The sequence below is a fragment of the Mesocricetus auratus genome, unplaced genomic scaffold (assembly GCF_017639785.1).
Source record: "Mesocricetus auratus isolate SY011 unplaced genomic scaffold, BCM_Maur_2.0 Super-Scaffold_100025, whole genome shotgun sequence".
NCBI classification, from domain to species: domain Eukaryota; kingdom Metazoa; phylum Chordata; class Mammalia; order Rodentia; family Cricetidae; genus Mesocricetus; species Mesocricetus auratus.
The window spans coordinates 18,113,430-18,139,316 of NW_024429206.1; the positions used below are offsets into that span (position 1 = coordinate 18,113,430).

The 25,887-nt window shown below is 44.7% G+C and overlaps 1 protein-coding gene across 2 annotated transcripts in view; it reads left to right on the plus strand.

The window, feature by feature from the left end:
• The window catches only part of Tmem132c (transmembrane protein 132C), a 288,371-nt gene that overhangs the window by 222,254 nt on the left and 40,230 nt on the right, over positions 1-25,887 (plus strand). For both annotated transcript variants that reach the window (XM_005080598.4, XM_013120888.3), the window contains exon 4: positions 19,200-19,383. In XM_005080598.4, the coding sequence (XP_005080655.1) occupies positions 19,200-19,383 (184 nt within the window). The remainder of the gene's footprint in view (positions 1-19,199; positions 19,384-25,887) is intronic.

Here is a 25,887-nt window from a genome sequence, read left to right on the forward strand (position 1 = left end):
TCTTGCCAGTATCATAATGAACTGGACCTCTGAAACTGCAAGTGAGCAACCCCAATTACATGTTTTCCTTATAAGAGTTGCCAAGGTCATGGTGTCTCCTTACAGCAATTGAAACCCTAACTAACTCGCTCACTCTCATAATCTGTTAGTCGCCAATAGGTCAGCAATAAGTGTTAGGGCCCTGTGGGCCCTTTACTCATCCATCTGTAGGTGGCTGTTAAGGAGACCCACAGTAGGCATGGCTGAATTCAGACAAACTGGCCTCTTTACAAAGTGGCTGCACCAGTTTTGAATCCCAGCAGCCTCTACTTGTTTCATGCTGTTGAATTTTCTATCCTCTGGAAACACTGGGGAGTTTTTGCCTAAGAGTCCAGATTCTTGGACCCTCTGCAAAAGCCAGAAGTCTGGGAGGCTGGTGGTTGCTCCTTGGCCGGGGCCATGTATGCCACAAATCTGACATCTCCAGCACCAAGGCTTCTCAGTGCCATCTCACACTGCAACGGGAGGTTTCCCATGCATGTTTGCTTCACTGGGCTCCTCCTCTGTTCTCATTCCTCCTATAGGCCATTGGGGAGCTGAATATGGAGCCTTGGATCCAGTGAGGTAGCTTCTGGTTTGAATCTTTGCTGGTTCACCGCACACACTAACAATCCCTGATGCATGCAAGCGCTTAGAAGTATGTACTAGGAGTGGAGCTAGAGAGATGACTCAGTGCTTAAGAGCTCTCTGGCTGCTCTTCCAGGGGACCCAGGTTCAGTTCCCAGGACCCACATGTCACCCCTGTCTGTAGTGCCAGTTCCACAGGGCCCAATGCCCTCTTCTGGACTCTGTGGGCACCAGGTATGCACGTGGCACACATAAGTAAATGCAGGCAACACACTCATACACATAAAACTTTAAAAAATATGAATCTTAGAAATTTAGGCTGGGTGGTGGTGGCACATGCTTTTCATCCCAGCACTCAGGTAGAAGAGGCAGGTGGATCTCTGTGAGTTCCAGGCCAGCCTGGTCTACAGAACGTGTTCCAGGACAGGCTCCAAAGCTATACAGAGAAACCCAGTCTTGAAAAGCCAAAAAGAAAAACTAAGAAACTTTTAGAAGAAATAAATGCTTAGTGGTCAATTGAATAAATGGATAAGTGGGTAGATAAGTGTATGTATGTATGTATATATGTATATATGTATGTATGTATGTATGTATGTATGTATGTATGTATGAAAAGTGAAAAAAATACCCCATGGTCTACGATGAAGATGAATTCCCGAACTCACCCGTCTCTCGCAATATGTTGGCTGGTATGCTCAGAGCCCAGGTTCTGAGAGCTGAGGCATATATGTTAGGAAAAGATGCAGATTCCTTTCTGTACTCCCAATGACACATTTCCTGAGTCCCCAGTTAGGAAAACAGCCAGGTGCCAACAGCTGGGAGTCACTTTCACTCCATTTCATACAAAGAAGAGCTTCCCGAAGTCCAGGCCACCCACAGTGGAACTGGCTTCCTCGGGAGGTGTAGGGTTCTCTGTCACCACAGAAATGTCAACTGAGGCTAAGGAATCAACTGTCAGGTGTCAAGAAATCCAAAGAGGGACTGCCTTGGGGACTGCAGAGAACACATGGTTGGCAAGCTCTGACCTCAGCAGAGAGAGCCCTCAGATCACAGGTCTGCTCCACATGGACCATTTAGTATCACGGTCCTGGCCACTCCATTTGTCTTTGTCAAGGATCAGAGGCCTGTGCCCTTCTGAAGCTGGGGACAAGCTTTCCGCAAGCTCTAAACACCAGATTTTACCATGACAAGTCTGTGTCTACAGTGGAGTGCAATGAGGTGACAGGCACAGCTACATGGACTTTCACACCCCCGGCTTCTGGATCCTTTCTTCATTGTCCTCTCTCTTACTTTGTCTTCTTCCCCATTTCTTCCTCTCCCGTCTCTCTGAACCAACCCCCGACACACACACACACACAGGCATAGCGACAGTCTCCCAGCATTTCCATCACTAACAGATGCCAAGTGTGCTGTCACACACCTGTAATTCTATCGCCAGGGAAGTGGAGGCAGAAGTATCAAGGGTTCAAGGTCAGCCTTGTCTACATAAAAGTTCAAGGCCAGTCTGAGCTATATGAGTAACCATCATCTCAAAACAAACAAATAACCCAAACAAGCAAACCCCCTCAAAGCAAATATATCACGAATAACAGCATCCACATTTTTCTGTGACTGCATCAGTTACCTGTCTGTATGGGAAGTGGACAGAAAGATCTGGGTTTGAGCCCCACTTCAGGAGCTCTGGTCCTCAAGCCAGGGCCTTGCTTCTGCATGAAGCTCGCATTCATTCATTTGACTTGTTTCAAGGGCTGAGGGTGCTGATATGAGCTAAATGCCCAGCACAGCATGTGTGTACCATAAATACCTGTTCATAACCCTCTCCTACTTAACCCAGTTTTCAGCCCCTGAGATTACGGTGAATGGATGACACACAACTGTTAACACAGACCATTTGGATCCTCACCTCCTCTCTCCCTCTTCCCCTCCCCCTTGTCCCCTCCCCTCTCTTTCCTCCTCTCCCTCCCTGTATTCCCCTTTTCCCTTCCCCCTCTTCCCCTCTCCCTCCCCCTCCCCATTTCCCTCTTCCCCTCACTCTCATCCCCTCTCCCTCTCTTTTTTCCCCAACCCTGTGTCTCCCTCTCTCCCTCCCTCTCTCTCTCTCTCTCTCTCTCTCTCTCTCTCTCTCTCTCTCTCTCTCTCTCTCTCTCTCTCTCTCTCTCTCTCTCTCTCTCTCTCTCTCTCTCTGTCTCTCTGTCTTTCACTGTGTCCCCCAACCCCTGTCTGTCTGGTGCACTTAGAGGCCAGGTTCCCACGCTGATACTGAAGCATTAAGGACATGGAGTGGGGGGGTCCTTTCTCTAATCCTAAAATAAAGATTATTCTGAGACCAGTTAAGAAAACAAGGCAGGAGAAACAGCGAGGCCAGGTATTAGCCTGTCATTAAGGCTCTGGTGCCTCTGAGGGGCCTGGGGATGCTCCTCTGCCCGGATTCTCCCAGCAGCCTCTGCAGCTGGAATGGCCAGGCAGAAGTACACAGGATATGTGCTCAGGAGTCCGGTACTGTGGCTAGCTGGGCTTCTGTCAATAAGTATTCCCTTGGTCCCGCACAGACACTTGAGCTGAGAATCAGCCATCAGATTTGCTGCTGGTCTGTCTCTTTCCACATTGCAGATGTATAGTTAATATTTCTTCAGAGAATATACACTGCCTGATGCCAATGAAGGGAGCCAGAGACCTCCCAGCCCAACACCTAGAGGACCCAGCACTGCTGTCCCTCCCAGACAGGGAGAGAGCAAAGACTCAGCTGTCACGCTGCTTTGTCACACTTCAGCATGAGGAGGGCCCTGGGACCAAAACCATTTTTCAGCAGGGCGATGTTTTCCATCTCCAGTGTGAACACAGTATTATCCAATTCCCCACAGCCTGCCGACAAGGAGTCCCCTAAACAGAGGTTTACTCTAAGCCGAAATTACAGTACTGAACCTGATTTCTCGGAGGATGTGGTTCATTTCAGCCTCTTTTTCCTCCATTCCAGCTGCTTCCAAGACACCTAAGTAAGGCGTTTTCTAAATTGGAAGTCCCGTTGGACAGCCTTAGCTAAGCAGAGACAGCTTCCCCACTTCGTATCTCTCTGTTACAGCTGCTCTAGGGACACCATGCTCTGGGTGTGGTGTCCCCGTTTGGAGGAGCTGCTGTTCAGGGGACACTCTTTTTTAGGGTAAGCCAATGGTGGGGGGAAGATCATTGGATCCATCTGCTGTATTTTTTTGTTACTACCCGATTCTCACACAGTCTGGCAGAGGGTATTTGTTAAAGGCATCTGATGCCTTTGAAGCTGGGCACCCTAGTGTCTGAGCACTGGGGTGTTTACAGCCAGGGAGTATGCTGTGCTTCCAAGGAGACCTGGGAAGCAGAGGCTTCTTCCCAAAGTTACTTGTCCAAATGCCAGCTTACCAGCCTATCGCTCAGGATGGGAGCAGGGATACACATGATCACTGTGCTGAGGCCACAGCCTTGAGGCCACCTGGCTATTTTCCATAGCTAACACTTACACAGGTAAATGGAGGCCCAGGGAGCCTCAATGGTGAAGGACAAGTCTTGGTGGCGCACACCTTTAACCCACTGTACTGGGGAGGCAGAGGCAGCTGGATCTCTGTGAGTTCAAGGCCAGCCTGGTCTACGGAGTGAGCTCCAAGACAGCCAGAGCTACACAGAGAAACCCTGTAAAAAAAAAAACAAAAAAGAAATGGACAGATATGACAAGGCAACAGGAATCAAATCTCATATCATGAAGTGACCAGAAGGAGCAGAGGTACAAGATGGTGACCCCCACAGCAAAAACCTCAAGGAAGTCTGGCCAGGAAGCATCCTCTATGCAGGGACCATTATCAATCATTCCTTCTCTTCTTTTGCCGTGTGTGTGTGTGTGTGTGTGTGTGTGTGTGTGTGTGTGTGTGCGTGTGTGTGTATGTGTGTGTGTGTGCGCGCGCGCACATGTGCCCACACGCATGCGCCAGAGACTAGAGGAAACCTAAGCTATCACTCCTCAGGTGCCATCCACGCTCACTGAGTCCCAGAGCTCTCTGAGTAAGCTAAAGTTTCTGGCCAGTGAACCCCAGAGATCAGCCAGTTCTGCCTCCCTAGCATGGGGGTTATGATCATATTTCTTTGTTTGTTTGTAAGTTCTGAGATTTATACTCAGGTCCTTGTGTGCAAAGCACACACCTCACCAGCTGAACCATCTCCAGCCCCTCATATCTCTTCTTGGTGTGCTTTTTGACAAGAGACAGGGAGAGCACAAAACTTTGGATTAGCTCTACTAGCTAGGCAGAACACAGAGGAGTCAGAAAACTCACCCGGCTCTTCCCCCAGTCTCTGTACAATAAGAGAAGGGAGACACCTAAGAAGAAAGTCAAGCTAGGTGTCAATCATGTCCTCCAACCCAGGTTAAGTACCTCAAATAGGAGAACAGAGATTGTTGGTACAGGGTGAGTGTGGTGTGTGCCCCAAACCCATCAACACACCAAATGCAACAAATTTGCAGTCACAGTAAGACAGCCTTCTCCCATTAGTTACTCTTAAACTTATTGTGTGGCTTCATGGTCTGAGGAGATACAGGCAAGGGAGAGCAGGGGCTGTTTTGCAACGGGAGCTTTCACAGCTGTTTCCATCATGCTGTCAGTCAACAAACAAAGACAAGACAAAAAGCAGGGTTAGGCTCTCAACCTCAAGGCTCACCACCCTCAGAACCAACTTCCTAAGGTAGGACCTGCCTCCCAAATGTCTTAAGACCACCCACCACCCAAAAAAGCATCTCCTGCTCAGAACAAAGTGTTAAGATGTGTGAGCCTGGGAGGTTGGAGTGGGGACAGTTCATGTTCAAACCACCATACTTCTCAACCGTAGTCAAGCCCTTGCTGCGTGGAAAATGCGGCTACACTGGATGCCAGTGATGAAAACAAGACAAGAAAGGAGCCCCAAGGCTTGCTAATATCATTGGCTGGGCCACTCTCTGTGTCTTTAGCCAAGTGACTGGGGAGTGGACAGCAGGCATCTGGGAGGTCTCTGAGGCACACTCTCACCCACTGTCAACTACAGCGACTCTGTAGTGTTTCCTACAGTCAGATTCTGAGTGTTTCCTGTGGGTGCCTAGCAGGAATCTGCTTGCTAAATGCTTGATGGATGGATGACTGCAGAGTGCATGGGTAGAGGAAGCCTTCTGTTCTAGAACTAAAAAACTTGCCTTCATCCCCCTCGGGGCCCTTTCGTCTCAGCAGTTAGAGCTGCCACAGAGACCCGCAACTCATCAATTACAAACATTAACTGTAAATTACACTTTTGCGTAGTTAATTCAGACTCCTCATTATGTACTTAGCAGAGCTTAGCAGGCGTAAAATTCAATAGCAGGCTTTGGAGTGGATCCAGCGCCTGTCCTCTGTGATATTTGGAAAATGCAAAGTTTTAGGAGTGGACCTCGGAGCGTGTCTTCTCTGGAAGGTCTCCAACAGACTCTGCTTTTTGCGATTTTTTTCTTCTTGGAATGGGTTCAGCCCTTCTGGAAAAGCTGATAGCTTCAAAGTGTGCTTCCATCCTCCTTTCTAACAAAGTGGAGACTCTACCCCTCTTGAGTAGAAATTAATATTAACCTGACTACTGGAAGAAAAAGTGTGAATATCAGGAAGCTAGGCTCCTGGAGCCATCACTCATCTATCATTCATTCAACAAACATTTACTGCATGCCTCTGATAGGTCAGCATGGCAATATGTCATTTGAAGGTAATGGAAGAATACTGTAATGTGAATCACAAAGGTATATGTCAGTTTATTAAGGGGGATGCTATGGGGAAACAGACTCATGGATACAGGACAAGACATATCCAGTTGCAGAGTCCTTCCCTTTTGCCCACTTCACAATGACTGAACAGGGAACAGGTCTTCATCACCCAAGAGAGCTCGTAACCTCTCTCTCTCTCTCTCTCTCTCTCTCTCTCTCTCTCTCTCTCTCTCTCTCTCTTTAAGCAACATCCACAGACAAGAAGCCTAAGGTACCCCAAAGCTATTGGCAGAATGAGTTCCCACAACACTTCGCTTTTTTGTCTAAATAAAAATGTTCTAAACATAATACAAAACTATATACAATAAGAACAATAATCAAGTATTGTACAGGAGAATGAAAGGGTAATAACACAAACAAAAATAGAACTACAACAAGAACAACATCAATCAAGGAATGCATACAAGTGTCTAGGCTATAGGTAATTGGTAAATAACAGCTATTATTCCAATAGATGTCCTATCCTGAAGAGTCTAAGTCTTGTACCTAATAGGTCCTAGCTAAGATATGAGAGGATAGTAACCCCATCAAAGGCCTGAGAAAGAAAATAACATTACCTGAGTAAGCAGGAAGTGTAAGTAAGCAACTTTCAAAAGATGCAAGGAAAGACAGAAACAACTGGCTACCTGAACAGTCACCCAAAATCTCTCTGCAGTGTTGGGACAACCAACTTTGGCCTAGAATATCTGACAGACCATTTCAGAAGCAGGAAATTTTGTTTTGGTTTGTTTGTTTGTTTGTTTTGAGACAGGGTTTCCCAGTGTAGCTTTGGAGACTGTCCTAGAACTAGCTCTTGTAGACCAGGCTAGTCTCAAACTCACAGAGATCCACCTGCCTCTGCCTCCCAAATGCTGGGATTAAAGGCGTTCTCCACCACTGCCTGGCTCATAAGCAGGAAAATTTGAAAGACTGTCCTACCCTGTCTTAGCAAAATTCAGCAATCACTTTTCCTTGTATCCTGCTTGTCCAGATTGGACAGCGTGCTTACAGTCAGCAGTCGAGAAAGGGCAGTTCCTTGCCTAATAGGCCAGTTTATCCAAGAAGAAAACAAGTTCAACCTGAAGTTTCTTTGGTGTCCAACATCCTCCCAGGAATAGATCGGTGCTGCAAGGAGCAGTCATGTCTCACATCAACAGAATTCTGAGTTATTAAAACATTTAAATGCCATATTCTGTAGGTTTTTAAAGTGTTTGAAGATTACCTATCTATGTGGAGTACATCTCTGTGCATCTAGAGAACATAACTAACCTAAGTATGACAAACATGGGTGACTATCAACCTATAATTCTTAATAACACATATAGCTTAAAGACTAAAACTTCACAGTATAAAAATAAACACTCTTGGGCTGGAGAGATGGCTCAGAGGTTAAGAGCACTCACTGCTCTTCCAGAGGTCCTGAGTTCGATTCCCAGCAACCACATGGTGGCTCACAACCACCTGTAATGAGATCTGGTGCCCTCTTCTGATCTACAGGAATACATGCAGGCAGAACACTGTATACATAATAAATAAATAAATCTTTAAAAAAATAAACACTCTTTAAAAAGATGTGCAGCATGAAGACAATGACCTTGAAATTGTAACAGTATGTAAAAATATCTTAATCAGAGGTAGACAGAAAAGGGGGATGCCTTTCTGTATGCTACAAATATGTGTTGCTTTTTATTGGTTGATGAATAAAGCTGGCTTGGCCTATGACAGGACAGAACATAGCTAGGTGGGAAATCCAAACCGAGATAGAGATAAAGAAGGCAGAGTCATGGAGATGCCTTGTAGCAGCCAAAGGAGAAACATGCCAGAACATTACCAGCAAGCCACGGCCACATGTTGATACACAGATTAGTAAAAATGGGTTAATTTAATTGTGAAAGCTGATCAGTGATATGCCTGAGCCATTGGCCAAATAATTGTAATTAATATTGAGCCTCTTGAGTGTTTATTTGGGGACTGGTGGGCAGGAGAGAAACACTACTGCTGGAGAGCGAGAGAGCCTAAACTGGTGATGGAAGATGTGGATTTTGAACTACCAAGTGCAGATAAATGCATACTGGGTTGTGTGGACATGTAAACGAAGGGTGAATCCCAAGCAACGAGGATTCAGTGACATGAGAGGATGGGCTAGGGGTGCAGGGTGACCAGTGCGATACTGTGGGAAACAGTTGCCATGGTGGGAAATAATTGCAAATTGCCTGAGCGGAAGCACACCTGGAGTGCCTGAATGGTAGAGGTGGCTAGGGTGGGGTACCCTAAGAAAAGGAAGGAGAAAGAGATTGAGAAAACACAGAAGGATAGCGGGTTCTGTCGTCAGGACTGAGGGGATGAAAGGATTGTAGGTCTCAGCCCCAGGCACAGAAGGTTGACTCAAGAAATGCCTGGAGTTTAACTCCAGGTAACAAACACAGAAGATGGATTTGCAGTCTCACTCTCCAGCAGATAGAGTATGGGACTCAAGTCATTTGCTCTCATTGCACTTGGCATCTCCTGTAACTTGAGTAGACTCAGGATCACCTAAAAGACACATCTCTGGGTGCATCTATGAGGAAATTTCCATAGAGGTTTTACTGATGGGGGAAGACTCACCCTGGATGTGATTGGCACCGTCCCACGGGCCAGAGTCTTGGGCTGATTCAGAGGTTCTTAAATGTCACTGAACATTTGAGACATCTGCGATCCTCATGTGTCCAAGCCCCACCCCTTGACCAGTAAAGCCCAGAACTCTTGATGGACAAGTGCAGGTGTCAGAATTTGTCTATAGCTTCTCAGCTTGTTCAATTCAGTCCCCAGGGATGAGAGCTAATGTGTTGAATATGTTACCTAAGCTCTCCCTTCAGCTCCGTAGCAAAGCCATAGTTCAGGCACCCACGGATCTGCTTCCAAAACCTGTGGTTGTAACATCTACCTATCCTGTCTCCATACAAACACCAAGATAGGGAGAGAATGAAAGCGGAGATGGAGAGGCTGGTACCCACCGAGAAAGCTTCCTGTGCACAGCTGCAATGTCTAATCTTGGCCATCTGTTGCTATCATTATTTTAAGTTCTGAGTGTCCACTCCTAACATTTTCATTATCTTTGTGGATAGTATACCTGGGAATCCATTCCTTCTCTCCCAGCTTCCCAGTTACAACTGTTGATGGGGATGCAGCCTGCACTGTAAGATTGGAAAGCTCTGGTTTCTTTCCAGGTTTCAGATCCCTTAAACAAAGTCATTGTCATCTACATAGAGTGCAGGGGACAGCTCCCTTTCCTTTCCTTTGCCTTCCAATGTAGGTTTTTAGACTTTGGGGTAGGACATAGAAGTAAAAGTTTATTTGACCACTTGGTTCAGTGTGTGTGTGTGTGTGTGTGTGTGTGTGTGTGTGTGTGTGTGTGTGTGTGTGTATGCATAGGAGGTATAGCAGTGTGTGCATGTGTATGCATGTGGAAGCCATCTCCACTATCATTCATCAGGGTTCTTCCCATTTAATTTGTTGTTGCTTTGTTGCTTTTATTTAAACATTTATTTTTAAATTCTCTCTGTCTTTCTCTCTCTCTGTGTGTGTGTGTGTGTGTGTGTGTGTGTGTGTGTGTGTGTGTGATATGGATATGTTAGTATGGGTGCCTAAGGAGGTCAGGCATCAGAATTCCTGCAACTGGGGTTACAGTCAGTTACAAATTGCCTAATGTGAGTCTTGAGAATCGAACTCAGGTCCTCTAAAAAAGTATTACATGCTCCAAACCTCTGAGCCATCTCTTCAGTCCCTGTAGATCTATTTTATTTTGATTATGCACATGTTTATATATGTGTATTTATGTACATACACATGTATGCAAGTGCCCATGAAGACCAAAACAGGAATCCTCTAGAACTGGATCCCTGTTACAGTTACAGGCAGTTGCAAGGGCCCTTATCCAGTTACCCACAAGGCTTCTCCTATTTCTCTCTCGCAAGTACAGGGATGCCAGATGTGTACCACTATAGCCAGTTGTTTTAGATGGCTTCTGAGGATCAAGTCCCCATACTTGTATGGCAGGCACTTTACTGACTGAGTCATCCCTCTAGTCCTGTTTATTTTTTAAAGATTGTGTGTGTGTGTGTGTGTTTGGCCTGCATATGTGTGTGTGTGTGTACCATGTGTGCATGGTGCCCACAGAGGCCAAAAGAGGACAGATATCAGATTCACTGGAACAGATGGCTGAGAGCTGTCATGTGGGTGCTAGGAACTGAACCTAGGTCCTCTGCAAGAGCAATAAATGCTCTTATCCACTGAGCCATCTCTCCAGCCCCACCGTTTTACTTATTTTTAAAGCCGAATCTTGGAGTCAAATCCAAGAGTGTCGTCCTGTTCCACAGGGCAGGCTTCATAAGCTTCTCCCTCCCTTAAGCTGTTCTTATGTCGTGGGTTCTGAATTCTGTCTTTTGTACTGAGGACAGCAGTAGGGGAGGCCGGGTCCTTGCTCTGAGCTAGTGTGTTGAATCTTAGCTGATCAGATATCCTCCCTCCGTACTATCAATGGGAGCCACTGACACAAAGGATCATGACAGCAGTGTGTGTGTGTGTGTGTGTGTGTGTGTGTGTGTGTGTGTGTGTGTGTGTGTCTGTCTGTGTGTGTATGTGTGTTTGAATGTGAGATATAGACTTCTCTTGAGCTGTTTTTTCCCCGAGGATTCTAGCTTTGCATCCCACCCCTACCTTCGCCCGTCTTCACTCCATCTCTTTCTCTCCTCTTATCCTGTTCATGGGAGGAACTTGTTCAGTCCCCACTTTCTCAGTCAACTCAGATGCGTACTCCCCAGTACCACGGAGAGCTCATGGGAAAGCTGCATCTGTGGGCAAGGTGGGAAAGAGATGTTTGGGTTCATGACAGCGCTTGAAGCAGAAGGGGCAAAATACAGCCCACAGAAGACTGTACTGTTCTCCCCGGAGGCTTCCCCATTCAGAATTTCATTTCTTCATTTTGTGAGTCTCTTTGCTTCCGCAGGCACTGAGCTACCCAAGGTGGCTATGAAGTGGGTACTCAAATCCCTTCCCCCACCCCCAGGCTGGGAAGCTAAAGTCTCCTTGGCTTTTAGCTTATTCTAAGGCTCCGTTTTCTTACAGATGACTCCAATGGACAAGAGGTTTGGAAAATTGGGTTTCCAAAGGTCTAAAATGTGTTGTGACTACTGGGGGGATTTATTTACTTTGGAGTAACTACTTTATTTTAAGCCAATTTTGAAATTTTCTTTCAAGACTTACATCTGTAAATCCACACCATTGATTTTTATCAAGCAGTGATTCCTGGTACTCTCTGGGGTTGCCTAAGTGTTTAAATCTCTCTCTTCATTGCTTCAACATCACCACACACGCAATTAGGTGGGGGCCTCTTGGTCTCCTCAAGGGAGATGCTCAGAGACAACAGAAAAGTGCTGGCTACAGGATAAACTGGCTCCTTTTTTTGTCTCTATCTTCCAGCAGCAGGCTTAGAAGGGGACATCTGATGGGAGCAGATTCTGAGTGAGGGTGTTCAATGCAGAGCTGGATGAATTGGGCTCATGCATGGCACTGGGCTTGTTACTTGCGGGGAGGGGGGAGAGAGTGTATCCCAGGTTAGCCTTGAAATCATAGTGTAACCAGGATGTCCTTGAACTCCCATCCACCTGCTTCAACTTCCCAAGACCTGGAATCATAGGTGTGCACCATCATGCCTGGTAGATCCTGTGCTGGGAATTGAACCAGGGGTTTTATGCATGCCAGGCAAACACTCTACCTCTCGAACTACATCTCGACTCCATGAGTCAGTTTCAAAAGTGCATATTTATGGCAGTCCCCCACCTGAGCATGACTTTGGAATCCAGTCTAACTGAAAACAAAAGCAATGAATGATATCTGGGCATGGTAGTGCACACTAATCCCAGAACTCAGGAAGCTGAGGCAGGAGATTTCTACAAGTTTTTTTTAATTCTTTAAAACTTATTATTTATTTGTTCTTTTGATTAGCATATGAAATATTCAGGTTTAGGTTTCATTATGGGATTTTCAAACACTGCTTTCAGATGGTCCTCCTCCCCACTTCTCCCATCCCCTTGCCTCCCATACCCTCCAACTATGTAGCCTCTGTTCCATTTTCATGTTCATATTATATGTTTTCTATTACCCTCCACTGCTCATGGTCCCATTTATATTTCCATGACCTATAGAACCACAATCACACCCACAAACATATATAAACATTAAAAGGCAGGATATGCCTATGACAGAGAACCCCAGACATGGAACAGTATACCTTCAGTATAGTAGATGTATTTGTTTGTTTTTTTAATGTTTTTTTATATTTTATTTTCCAGTTTAAATTTAGATAAGAAACGAGGTTGCTTCACAAGTCAGTTCCAGGTCCCTCTCCCATTCCCTCCCCTCCTCCCGTGCCCTCCCCCCAACCCCCCCCCCGTTATCCCCTCATTCCCCCAGGGAGGGTGAGGCCCTCCATGGGGGTGTCCATAGTCTGTCATTTCATATAGGGCAGGGCCTAGACCCTTCCCCAAGAGTTCAGGGTGACAGTGCACCTCACATTGTTCTATGGGAGTCCAAAGTCCGTGTGTATACTTGGGATGGGTACTGATCTGCTGCCCAAGGCTCAATAGATTCCCTAGGCCTCCTCACTGACACTCAGATTCAGGGGGTCTTGATCAGTCCCATGCTGGACTCCCAGGCTGATGCCTGGGATTCAAGAGTTAACCTTTGTCTGGTCAGCTGTTTCTGGGGGTTAAACCAGCCCAGTCTTAATCCCTTTGATCATCAGTCCTCCCTCTCTGTTACTGGCTTTCTTGAGTTCAGCTCAGTACTTAACCAAGGGAGTCTGCCTCTTCTTCGATCAGCCACTAAATGAAGTTTCTGTTTCCCAGACTCTCTGGCCATAGGATTGTAGGCTGGCACTCCCCAGATCTATGTCTAAAATCCATATATGAGAGAGTACATGCCATGTTTCTCTTTTTGTGACTGGGTTACCTCACTCAGGATGGTTTCTTCTAATGTCACCCATTTGCCTGTGAATCTCATGATTCCGTTATTTTTTTCTGCTGAATAGTACTCCATTGTGTAGATGTACCACATTTTCTCTATCCACTCTTTGGGTGAGGGACATCTAGGTTGCTTTCAAGTTCTGGCTATTACAAATAAAGCTGCTATGAACATAGTGGAACAGACATCTTTGTTGTATGAATGGGCATCTTTTGGATATATGCCTAAGAGTGGAGTTGCTGGGTCTTGTGGTAGGTTTATTCCCGTTTTTCTGAGGAATCTCCATACTGATTTCCAAAGTGGCTGAACCAGTTGGCACTCCCACCAGCAATGGAGGAGTGTCCCCCTTTCACCACATCCTCTCCAGCATAAATTGTCATTGGTGTTTTTGATATTAGCCATTCTGACAGGAATGAGATGGTATCTCAGAGTTGTTTTGATTTGCATTTCCCGGATGGCTAAGGATGTTGAGCACTTTCTCAAGTGCCTCTCAGCCATTTTAGACTCCTCTATTGAAAACTCTCTACTTAGTTCTGCATCCCACTTTTTAATAGGGTCCTTTGGTGTTTTGGAGACTTGCTTCTTGAGTTCTTTGTAAATTTGGAGATCAACCCTCTGTCAGATGTGGGATTAGTGAATATTTTTTCCCATTCTGTGGGCTGCCGTTTTGTCTTGCTGACTGTGTCCTTTGCCTTACAGAAGCTTCTCAGTTTCAGTAGGTCCCATTTATTAATTGTTGATCTCACTGTCTGTGCTACTGGTGTTATGTTCAGGAAGCTGTCTCCTGTACCAATTCGTTCAAGGGTACCACCCACTTTCTCTTCTAAGAGGTTCAGTGTGGCTGGATTTATGTTGAGGTCTTTGATCCATTTGGACTTAAGTTTTGTGCATGGCGATAAACATGGATCGATCCACATTCTTCTACATGCCAGTCTCCAATTATGCCAGCACCATTTGTTGAAGATGCTTTCTTTATTCCATTGTATATTTTTAGCTTCTTTGTCAAAGATCAGATGTTCGTACGTGTGTGGGTTAATACCCGAGTTTTCAATTCGATTCCATTGGTCTACCTGTCTATTTTTGTGCCAATACCAAGCTGTTTTCAGGACTATATCTCTGTAATAGAGCTTGAGGTCAGGGATGGTGATGCCTCCGGACGTTGCCTTGTTGAACAGGGTTGTTTTGGCTATCCTGGGTCTTTTGTTTTTCCATACAAAATTGATTATTGTTCTTTCAAGGTCTGTGAAGAATTGTGCTGGGATTTTAATGGGGATTGCATTGAATCTGTAGATTGCTTTTGGCAGGATTGCCATTTTTACTACATTGATCCTACCTATCCAAGAGCATGGGAGATCTTTCCATTTTCTGAGGGCTTCTTTAATTTCTTTCTTTAAAGATTCAAAGTTCTTACGATACAGGTCTTTCACTTGTTTGGTTAGCGTTACCCCAAGGTATTTTATGTTGTTTGTGGCACTTGTAAAGGGTGATGTTTCTCTGATTTCTCTTTCAGCCTTTTTATTATCTGTATATAGTAGGGCTACTGATTTTCTTGAGTTGATCTTGTAGCCTGCCACTTTGCTGAAGGTGTTAATCAGCTGTAAGAGTTCCCTGGTAGAGTTCTTTGGGTCATTGATGTAAACTATCATATCGTCTGCAAACAATGAAAGTTTGACCTCTTCCTTCCCAATTTGTATCCCCTTGATCCCCCTTTGTGTCGTATGGCAATAGCTAGAACTTCAAGTACCATGTTGAAAAGGTATGGAGAGAGTGGACAGCCTTGTTTTGTTCCTGATTTTAGAGGAATTGCATTGAGTTTCTGTCCATTTAGTTTGATGTTGGCTGTTGGTTTACTGTATATAGCTTTTATTATGTTTAAGTATGTCCCTGTTATCCCAGACCTCTCCAAGACCTTTATCATGAAGGGGTGTTGGATTTTGTCAAAGGCTTTTTCAGCATCTAGTGAGATGATCATGTGATTTTTGTTTTTCAGCTTGTTTATATGGTGGATTACGTTGATGGATTTTCGTATGTTGAACCATCCCTGCATCCCTGGGATGAAACCTACTTGATCGTGGTGAATGATTGTTTTGATGTGTTCTTGGATCTGATTTGCCAGTATTTTATTGAGTATTTTTGCATCAATGTTCATGAGGGATATTGGTCTGAAGTTCTCTTTCTTAGTTGTATCTTTGTGTACCTTGGGGATCAAGGTTATTGAAGCCTCATAGAAAGAGTTTGGCAAAGACCCTTCTGCTTCTATTGTGTGGAACACTTTGAGAAGAATTGGTATAAGCTGTTCTTTGAATTTCTGGTAGAATTCTGCACTGAGGCCATCTGGACCTGGACTTTTTTTGGTTGGGAGACTTTTGATGACAGCTTCTATTTCCATAGGGGTTATAGGTCTATTTAAATTGCTTATCTGTTCTTGATTTAGTTTTGGCAAATGATAGCTGTCCAGGAATTCATCCATTTCTTTTAAATTTTTGAATTTTGTGGAGTACAGGTTTTCAAAGTATGACCTAATGATTCTCTGGATTTCCTCAGAGTCTGTTGTTATGTCCCCCTTTTCATTTCTGATTTTGTTAATTTGCGTGTTCACTCTCTGCTGTTTGGTAAGTTTGGACAAAGGTTTGTTATCTTGTTGATTTTCTCAAAGAACCAACTCTTCATTGCATTGATTCTTTGTATTGTTTTCCTGGTTTCTACTTTATTGATTTCAGGCCTCAATTTGATTATTTCCTGGCGTCTACTCCTCCTGGGGGAGTTTGCTTCTTTGTGTTCTAGAGCTTTCAGCTGTGATGTTAATTCTCTGGTATAACTGTTCTCCTGTTTCTTCATGTGAGCACTTAGTGCTATGAACTTCCCCCGTAGCACTGCTTTCAAAGTGTCCCATAGGTTTGGGTATGTTGTGTCTTCATTCTCATTGAATTCGAGGAAGTCTTTAATTTCTTTTTTTATTTCCTCTTTGACCCAGGGATGGTGCAGTTGAGCATTATTTAATTTCCATGAGTTTGTAGGTTTTCTGCAATTTGTGTTGTTGTTGAATTCTAATTTTAAAGCATGGTGGTCTGATAAGATGCATGGCGTTATTCCAATTTTTTTGTAGCTGCTGAGGTTTGATATGTTGCCAAGTATGTGGTCGATTTTTGAGAAGGTTCCATGTGGTGGTGAGAAGAAGGTATATTCTTTTTTATGTGGATGAAATGTTCTATAGATATCTGTTAATCCCAGTTGGGTCATTACTTCTATTAGACCCTTTGCTTCTTTGTTGAGTTTCTGTCTGGTATTCCTGTCTAGTGGTGAGAGTGGTGTGTTGAAATCTCCCACTATAACTGTGTGGGGCTTTAGATGAGATTTAAGTTCTAATAATGTTTCTTTAACGAATGTGGATGCCTTTGTATTTGGGGCATAGATGTTCAGGATAGACACTTCATCTTGGTGGGTTTCACCTGTGATGAGTATGTAATGACCTCCTTCATCTCTTTTGATTGATTTTATTTTAAAGTCTAGTTTGTTAGATATTAGGATTGCTACCCCTGCTTGTTTCTTGGGTCCATTTGATTGAAAAATTTTTTCCCAACCTTTAACTCTCAGGTAATGTCTGTCTTTGAGGGTGAGGTGTGTTTCTTGTATGCAGCAGAAGGAAGGGTTCTGTCTTCGAATCCATTCTGCTAGTCTGTGTCTTTTTATGGGTGAGTTAAGGCCATTAATATTGAGGGATATTAATGACCATTGATTGCTCATCCTTCTTCGATTTGCGATGGTTGTTGTTGGTGGAATTATGTGTGGAATTTCACACCTTTGTTCTTTTGGCTGTTGGTAGAGAGGGATTCTCTAATGCTTATGTTTTTCTGGTTGTAGTTAGCTTCCTTGGGTTGGAGTTTTCCTTCCAAAATTTTCTGTAGGGCTGGTTTAGTGGACACATATTGCTTGAATCTAGTTTTGTCATGGAGTATCTTGTTTTCTCCATCTATAGTGATTGAGAGCTTTGCCAGGTATAGTAGTCTGGGCTGGCATCCATGGTCTCTTAGTGTAGGTAGAATATCTATCCAGGACCTTCTGGCTTTCAGAGTTTCCATGGAGAAATCAGGTGTAATTCTGATAGGTCTGCCTTTATATGTTACTTGACCTTTTTCCTTAGCTGCTCTTAATATTCTTTCTTTATTCTGTATGTTTGGGGTCTTGATTATTATGTGGCGAGGGGATTTTTTTTGTGGTCCACTCTATTTGGTGTTCTGTAGGCTTCTTGTACCTTCATTGGCATGTCTTTCTTAAGGTTGGGAAAGTTTTCTTCTATGATTTTGTTGAATATGCCTTCTGCCCCTTTGAGGTGGATTTCTTCTCCTTCTTCTATACCTATTATTCTTAGGTTTGGTCTTTTCATGGTGTCCCATATTTCCTGGATGTTTTGTGTTAAGGATTTGTTGGATTTAAGGTTTTCTTTGGTTGATAAATCCATTTCTCCTAGCGTATCTTCAACACTTGAGATTCTCTCTTCCATCTCTTCTATTCTGTTGGTAATGCTTGTATTGGTAGTGCCTGACTGTTTGTCCAGCTTTTCTATTTTCTGCCTTTCTTCAGATTGTGTTTTTTTTAATGACTCTATTTCAGTTTTCAACCCTTGCAGTGTTTGCATTGCTTCTTGCAATTTTCTGTTTATCTGTTCGTCCGTTTGTTGCCTTTTATGAATTTTTTGGTTTGTTCTTTCTTCCATTTCTTACATTTTTTTGGTTTGCTTTTTGTTCCATTTCTCGCATTTTGTGCTTTGTTTCTTCTTCCATTTCCTGCCTTTTTTGGTTTGTTTTTTCTTCCAATTCTTGCATTTTTTGGTTTGTTTTTTCTTCCATTTCTTGCATTTTTTGGTTTGTTTTTTCTTCCATTTCTTTGAGGGATTTTCCTATATCCTCTTTTAGGGCCTCTATCATTTTCATGAAAGTGCTTTTAAGGTCGTTCTCTTCTGCTTCGTTCGCATTGGAATGTTGGGGTCTTGCTGGTGTGGAGTCTCTAGAATCTGACGGTGTCATATTTGTTTTTCTGTTGCTGACTGTGTTTTTTGTATTGTCTCTTTCCCATCTCTTCTTCTAGTAGGTGCAGAAAGAGCCCCTTACTGGTCTGGGTACCAGAGTTCCCTTTTGGTGGGTGCTAGCAAGTCCAATAATCTGGTGGTTCTTCTATTCCTTGTCCAAATGCTGGTCCCGTGGGTGGAGAAGAAGAGGAATCTGGGGCACTTAGCCTCCTACCTGGTCCCCTGGACCCTATGCTGGGTCCTGTTGTACCTGATCCAGAACAGCTACTCCCCTGGTCTCCCTGCCCCCTCTGGTCTCCTGGTCTCGTTGGTGGGAGAGAAGATCTGGAGTCTGGGGTGCTTGGCTCCCGCCGGGATTGGGAGCTCTGTGCAGTTCCCAGGCGATCTGCAGCACTGGAACACAGGCCGGGAAGCCGGTCTGTGTACCTGATGCTGCCGGAGGAACAGCTGCTTCCCTGGACTCCCAGCCTCCTCTCCGAGATTTCTACAAGTTTTGAGAGCTTGGGGGCCAGCTATGTCTATGAAGTGAGCCCTTACTTCAAAAACAACCAAAATACCCCATCCTTCCACACACTGATTGGTGCTCGGTAAGAATTTCTGCTCAGGTCTGTCTGTGGCTTATGGGTGCTGCTCTGTCCTAGCTCCCCACTCTAACTTGAAAGTGACTTCATGCTTCAAGTGTCTGGAACTGTCTCTGAAAGCTGGTTTTTCCCCCCGTCCTGCTGTTCTGAGCACAATTGTAGGATTGGGGTTAAAGGGAGAACAGGATCCTTCAAATAACATGACATTAAAGCTGGTCCCTTCACTCACTTACAGAAGCAGCAATCTATTCAGCGAGGTCATGCAGATGAATTTTGAAATCGCCAGTTTCAGCAGCCTGTCAGGGACACAGCCCATCACATGGCAGGTGGAGTACCCAAGGAAGGGGACCACGGACATCGCTGTGTCCGAGATCTTCATCAGCCAGAAGGACCTGGTCGCCATTGTCCCCCTCGCTATGGTAAGTCGTGCTGTCATGACAACCCTTGCATCCTACTGATTAACAGTACCCCTGCATGCTTAGTCTTTCCCGGGTCATCACTGAAATTATCTTATGTATAAGCGACCATTTTCCTCCATCCTAAAGATGACATTACCTTTCATTAGCTAAGCTCCTCGGATAATGTCGTCATGGTACTAGAAACATCCACATACCAATGTCCTTGTTGCTTACTTATAATTTAAACCACTTCAGTTCTCTATTTCATATATATATATATATATATATATATATATATATATATATATATACTTTAGGCTGACATGTGTCCTGGTCACGATGACCTGGGCTAGGCTGTGGCAACAAGTGACCCCAAATCACAGTTACTTGAGTCAACTGAAGTTATTATTGATTATATGGCATTATGTGAATGGGCAAATGTGCTGGTTAGTTTTAACTGTCAACTTGACACAACCTGGAATCACCTGGGAATCGAGTCTTAACGAAGAATTGTCTAGGTCAAGTTGGCCCAGGGTCATGTCTGTGGGGGATTGTCTTGATGGTCAGTGGAGGCAGAAAGACCCACCCTGAATGCAGGTAGCACATTTTCATGGGCTGTGTAACAGTGAAGAAAGTGGGCTGTGCATGGGCAGGCAGCATGGGTGAGTGTTCTCCTCTCCACTCTTGACTGTGGATGTGGTGTGTGACGAGCTGCTTGAGTCCCTGCCTTACCTCCCCCAGGGATGGACTGTAAGTGAAAGAAGTCCCTTCTGTCCCAAGTTGCTTTTGTTAAGGGTGTTTTACTACAGCAATAGAAAGGAAACTAAGACATCAAAGGACCCTGCATCATGCAGCCCCTGAGAGATACTCCCAGCTCCTCCCTGCCCCTCCTCCCCCATGCTTGAAAGACAACTGCTTCGTCCCATTTCCTTTGGACCACAGACAAGGCTTTCAATAGCCAAGAACCCAGCAGACAACATACAGTGGATGGACCACATTGGGATCACAAAGCCTAGTGCTTCTCCATCCCACCTATGATGGGCTTGGATTGCAAAGTATGTGTTGACCTTCTGTCATTCTCATTGATGAGCTCTTATCAGCAAGAGTCCTATTCAATTAGTAAGAGATTATGGGAAATGAATTGATCAGGATTCTTGAGTACACATTAGAAACAAACCCAACCCAGTTTGAGCTTAAAGTGTTTCTTAAACACCTGCAAGTGTACATTGTGTGGTTTAGAAGATCTACCTGGAGTCTTTTAAGACCTCCTAGGAAACATTGGTGCTGGTCTGCAGACCACACCCTGGATGCTCCCAGTTATGAGTGTGTTAGAATCATCAGATGGCCCCTAGCAGGGCCATAATGGTGTCATCCCAGAAGGAAGAGTGAGATCCTCACTGCCAATCACTCTGGGGAAGCTCTGGTGTAGAAGCATTGGTCTAGAGAGATGGTTCTGTAGTTAAGAAGGCTTATTCTGCTCTTTCAGAGAACCCAAGTTCAGTTCCTAGCTCCAACAGCTTGTAGCTCCAGTTTGGGGATTTTAATGCCCTCTTCTGGAACCTGAGGGTACTGCACTTACACATGCACATGCATACACACAGACAAATACAATTTAAAAAACAAAATGAATAAATTTTTAGAAGCATTTGTCTGGCTTGACCATGTGCATCCCCTTTAGCCATTCAGCAAAAGTCATTCATCAATGTAAAAGTGGATGCTATACTCTGCTTGCCAGGCCTAAAGCCTTGTCACCCAGAGTGTGTGACACGTCAGACTCAGACGCAGAATAGGCAGTTATGATGTACCACGGGAAAATCTGGCTCTCACTATAACGTGGGAGACAGATACTAGCCAGACACAGAAAATATCAGCCCACTGGTTGTCTGCCACAGGATTTGTTAACATATAGAAGGTAGAGAGCAATTGCTTATGATATTATTTTTGGATGCTGAATCCAGGCCTTAATTGACAAGCGCTTGGCCTCTGAGTCAAAAGAGGCATATTAGGATGAGAGCTCATTGTATAACCCAGACTCACTTCAAAGTCTCAATCCTCCTGCCTCTGCCTCCATAGTGCTTAGATTACAGGTGTTCACCACCACACCTGGCTCATTCTTGACTTTGAATGTGTTCCGTAACCCCAGGAAATCCTCCACTTGAAACCTGACCTTGATTCCATTTTCAAGTCTTCATTCTAAATGGATTTGCCTGTGTGCTCAAAAATTCTTAAATATTTACTGTGTGGCCCTTCGGTGGGGGAGAGAAGATTGCAGATCTGTATCCTAGAATCCATGCCAACATCCATTACAGAATGTAAGTGCCCAATTCTTACCCTGCCTATTTCAGAAAAATAAGAGATGCAAATACTTTGAAAAGCAAAACCATTGTGAGGATATAAGATATTATTACAGCCCTTTGTCAGCACGTGAGTCCTCCTTGGAATGAGGTGTCATTATTGTGGTTATTGTGTTCTTATGGTGCCTTTAAGAGAGGAAGAAATCACTCCTTATGTCATACCCCAAATCCTTTTGTCTGCAAGTTAGCCCAAGAGAATTCAGATTGGCTTCATGCCATAGTTGCTGACAGTAACATCTCTACAGGACCAGCATGCATACCGCTCACATCTGACCTCTCGGCCTGGGTGCTCATCTGTGCTGTGTTTACTTGGAATACTTACAGGACTTGACTGTAACTGTGCGACGACACAGCATAGAGAATTAGGAGCAGCTGTCAATGGGGTGTGGCTGTCCACACCTGTAATCCCAGTACTCAGGCTGATGCAGGAGGATTCTGAGTTCAAGACCAAGCCCTAACCTCCAAAATTACATTAAGAAGCTGTGCTAATGAAAGAGCTATAGATGAACCGGCTCAGAGGCACGTAAAAACTCTGGTTTGGGCATGAGCATTTGTAAGTAACAAAATGTTTTGGGAGATTCATTTATTTATGAAGAAAAGGTATAACCATATCAGAAAGTGTTTTTTTAAACTAACATGAGATTAAATATATTTATATCTACCCCCTAAAAGTCTTTATTGATAGTAAATAGGAATAGAACTGTAGATACACTCAAAGACGAGAAATTGTAATTCATTTCTTTTAGTGCTGAGACTGAATCTATTACCTCATGCATATTCTGCAGCCCCGCCCCACCACTGAGCTACAACCCTGTCTTTTTTATTTTGAGACAGGGTCTTACTATGTAGCCCAGGTTGATCGTGAACCCATTCTGTAGCCTCTTCCTCAGAATCCCAGGTAGCTAGAAATAAAAGGCCTAGCTAAAGAGTTTTTAAAAGGAGAGACAAAAAAACAGAAACGTTAAGCAAGCCCCCCTGCTGCCTATTTGCAGCTGGTTAGGTCTTTGAAAACACTGCATAGGGGTGGAGAAATAGTTCAAGGGTTAAGAGCACTTCCTGCTCTTGCAGAGGACCCCAGTTGAGAATGGCTCACCATTGCTTGTAACTCCAACTCCAGGGTATCCAACACCTTCTTCTGATCTCAAGGGACACCTGCACACATGTAGATATACAAACATATAAAATAAAATAAATATTCATAAAAGGAAAAGAAAACAGCCTTCAGAAATGCCCAACAGGGGCTATTAAAGAGGAATTTGCTTCTCTTGAACATTCTTGCCTCAATATCACATCTTCCCAAGTCTTTCTTCAGTGCAGGGGGGACAGGAAGAGCCACCCACGGACTGTACCATTAGGCCTCAGTGTCTGACCCCCCCAAGCACTGAGCAGGTTGTTCACATGGGTCTGTAAGAGCCCAGTCAATGCGGAAGCCTGGGCATTCCGCGCAGTGCCGTTTGCTCTAAGGAGCTGTGACTATTAAACCACAGTAGCTGGTCCCAGTGGAGCTTGCTCAGCACCATCTCCAGACAGCTACAGGCTGCCCTTCCCATTGGCATCCTTTCCCTGAGGGGCCTTCTTCCTCCCTAGAACCCTTCTCATACCCACATAAGGCTTGGGGTAGAGGCATGAATCTAGTAAAGACCAAGGACATGCCAGCTCTGTGTGTGGGTAGCAAGAAGTTAGAGAAGCACTTGGGCGGTCAAATACATTTTGGGGTAATCATTTCTTCTGTGTGAAAACAAGTATTCATCTGAGTTGCTTGAGAAGGAACAGAGGTCAGGTGTAGGCTCAGTGGGACTTGCTGGCCAGTGTCAGCCTAGTCTAATCAGGGAGTTCCATGTTCAGGGAAACCCTGTCTCAAAAAATAAGATTAATAGTAATAGAAGACAACACCCAGTGTCAACCTCTGGCTTACATACACACTCAAAAACAAGAATAGAGCTGGGCGTTGGTGGCGCACGCCTTTAATCCCACACTCAGGAGGCAGAGGCAGGCGGATCTCTGTGAGTTCCAGGCCAGCTTGGTCTACCAAACAGGTTCCAGGGCAGGCTCCAAAACAATACAGAGAAATCCTGCCTTGAAAAATCAAACAAACAAATAAAAACAAAAATAAAAAACAAGAATAGGTGTATACATATACACATGTATGCAGGCTTGCAAATGCACACCACACACACACACACACACACACACACACACTACTTACATTAGATAGAAACCATGTACCTTTATACATTTTATGATTTAGCACCAAACCAAAGGGCTTTCATTTCTGCTTTCTCTACACCATTATGAGTGGCTTACGACTCAGAGTGTCCCTCCTCTTCCCCCCCTCCTTCTGAAGGGGCTTTAGAAAGAGGATTGGGAGAGACATGCTGGTAGAACACTCATATACTTAAGAAAAGGCTAAAAAAAAGAAAGAAACCTACAGGATTGATCAGGAAGCCAGTAAATAAGCCATGTGTGGTTCCCTCCCCAAGCGTTGCCATCATGGATACCCAAGAACACCATCCTTGTCCTGATAGACACCATCGGGCGAGGAGGTGTGCAGCCATCCACAGAAATGAGAGCCATCCGTTACCCAGAAGGGCATTTGACAGCAGAGTTGGGATCAGACATAAAATTCACTTCCAAGGCTGTGGGGTGTTCTGAGTCCAGCAGGCAAGATGCTAAGCTAAAACACTGTGTCCGAAGGGGAGGGGGAGGGGAACTCTTCAGAACACAAGCCCTGCTGTCCTGAGTCTCCACATACCAAGCATTCTTGAAGGTAGAAACCCAAGAGAATGGGTAATGGAATTTTATTCCTGAGAACCTTAGGTGGGTACAGATTTTAATGAGAATTAAGCCTGGTATTTTGCCTTAGAAATTAATACAAGAATGGCTAGATGAAACAAGAGGGTGCCCCCCACCCCCCCACCCCACCCCCATCTGGATTTTTCCAAGGAGTTTTAAAAGGTCAAAATCAGGCCATTCATTTATTTTCTGGAAAAGTGCTCCCTTTGCCTTCCAAACACACAGGTAGGCTGGTTCCTCCTTCCCTTTAAGTAGTCCCCCTGCCACCAGGTCACATACAAGCCTCCAATTTCATCTACATTAACCTCGGGCCGCTGGCAGCCTCCCCTGAGATGCTGCACAATGATGGAAAATGCCCTGGGCCACTTCTGAGGCTGGTTCTGCCTCTCAGGAGATCTTGGAGAAGCCAGGGCACAGCCTGAATCCTACTCCTTTCTGAAGCTGTGCTCGGATGGCCGTCCCCACCTCCCCACCAACGGTGGCAAAGATTAAAACTGAGGGTGGAAGCTGTAGGTATCCACCACCATCACCCAGAACTCCTTCAGGGCCTGCCCTCCTCCTTACCTTCCAACTCCATTCCCAGGGAAGGCAAGCTGTGCCTCTTCCCCCCTCATGGGGTATAGTAGTTTGAAGAAAAGGGTCCCCACAGGCTCACAGGGAATAGCGCTGTTAGGAGGTGAAGTGTGTCACTGAGGGTGGGCTTTGAGATTTCAGATGCTCAAGCCAGGCCCAGTGTCACTCACTCTTTGTGCTGCCTGTGGATCCACATGGAGAACTCTCAGCTACCTCTCCAGCACCAAGTCTGTCTGCATGCCACCAAGCTTCCTGCAATGGTGACAGTGTACTAAATCTCTGAACTATAAGCCAGCACCAGTTAAATGCTTTTCTTTATAAGAGTTGCCATGGTCATGGTGTCTCTTCACATCAATAGAACCCATAACTAAGACATGGGTTATTCATAATTTTCCACCCCCTTTGTTTAAAAAGTAATTTTTGCTGAATTATAGTAAGTAAAAAAAAAGTCCGTAAGTTGATAATTTGGGGTGTACTGCCACAATCAAGGCACTAAACATATCACTGTCTCCCAGAACCCTTTTCTGTTTATGTCTTGGATGAATGACCCCAGTGGCATGTTCCCCAACCCATGGTACAGCAGGGAGTAATGGAACCTGTAGGATGTGGGGCCTACTGGAAGGAAGTTAGGCCATTGGCTGCATGAAATGAACAGATTCTCACAATCTTGTCTCTCCTCGGGGCAGAAGCAATGGGCCAGGACCTCTGAAACCAAACACCAGAACGAACCTTGTTTTGCTACTGAGTTGACTCTCTCTCGGGTGTTTCATCACAGGGTCAGATGTTGTGTCTTTGTTCTTTGTTT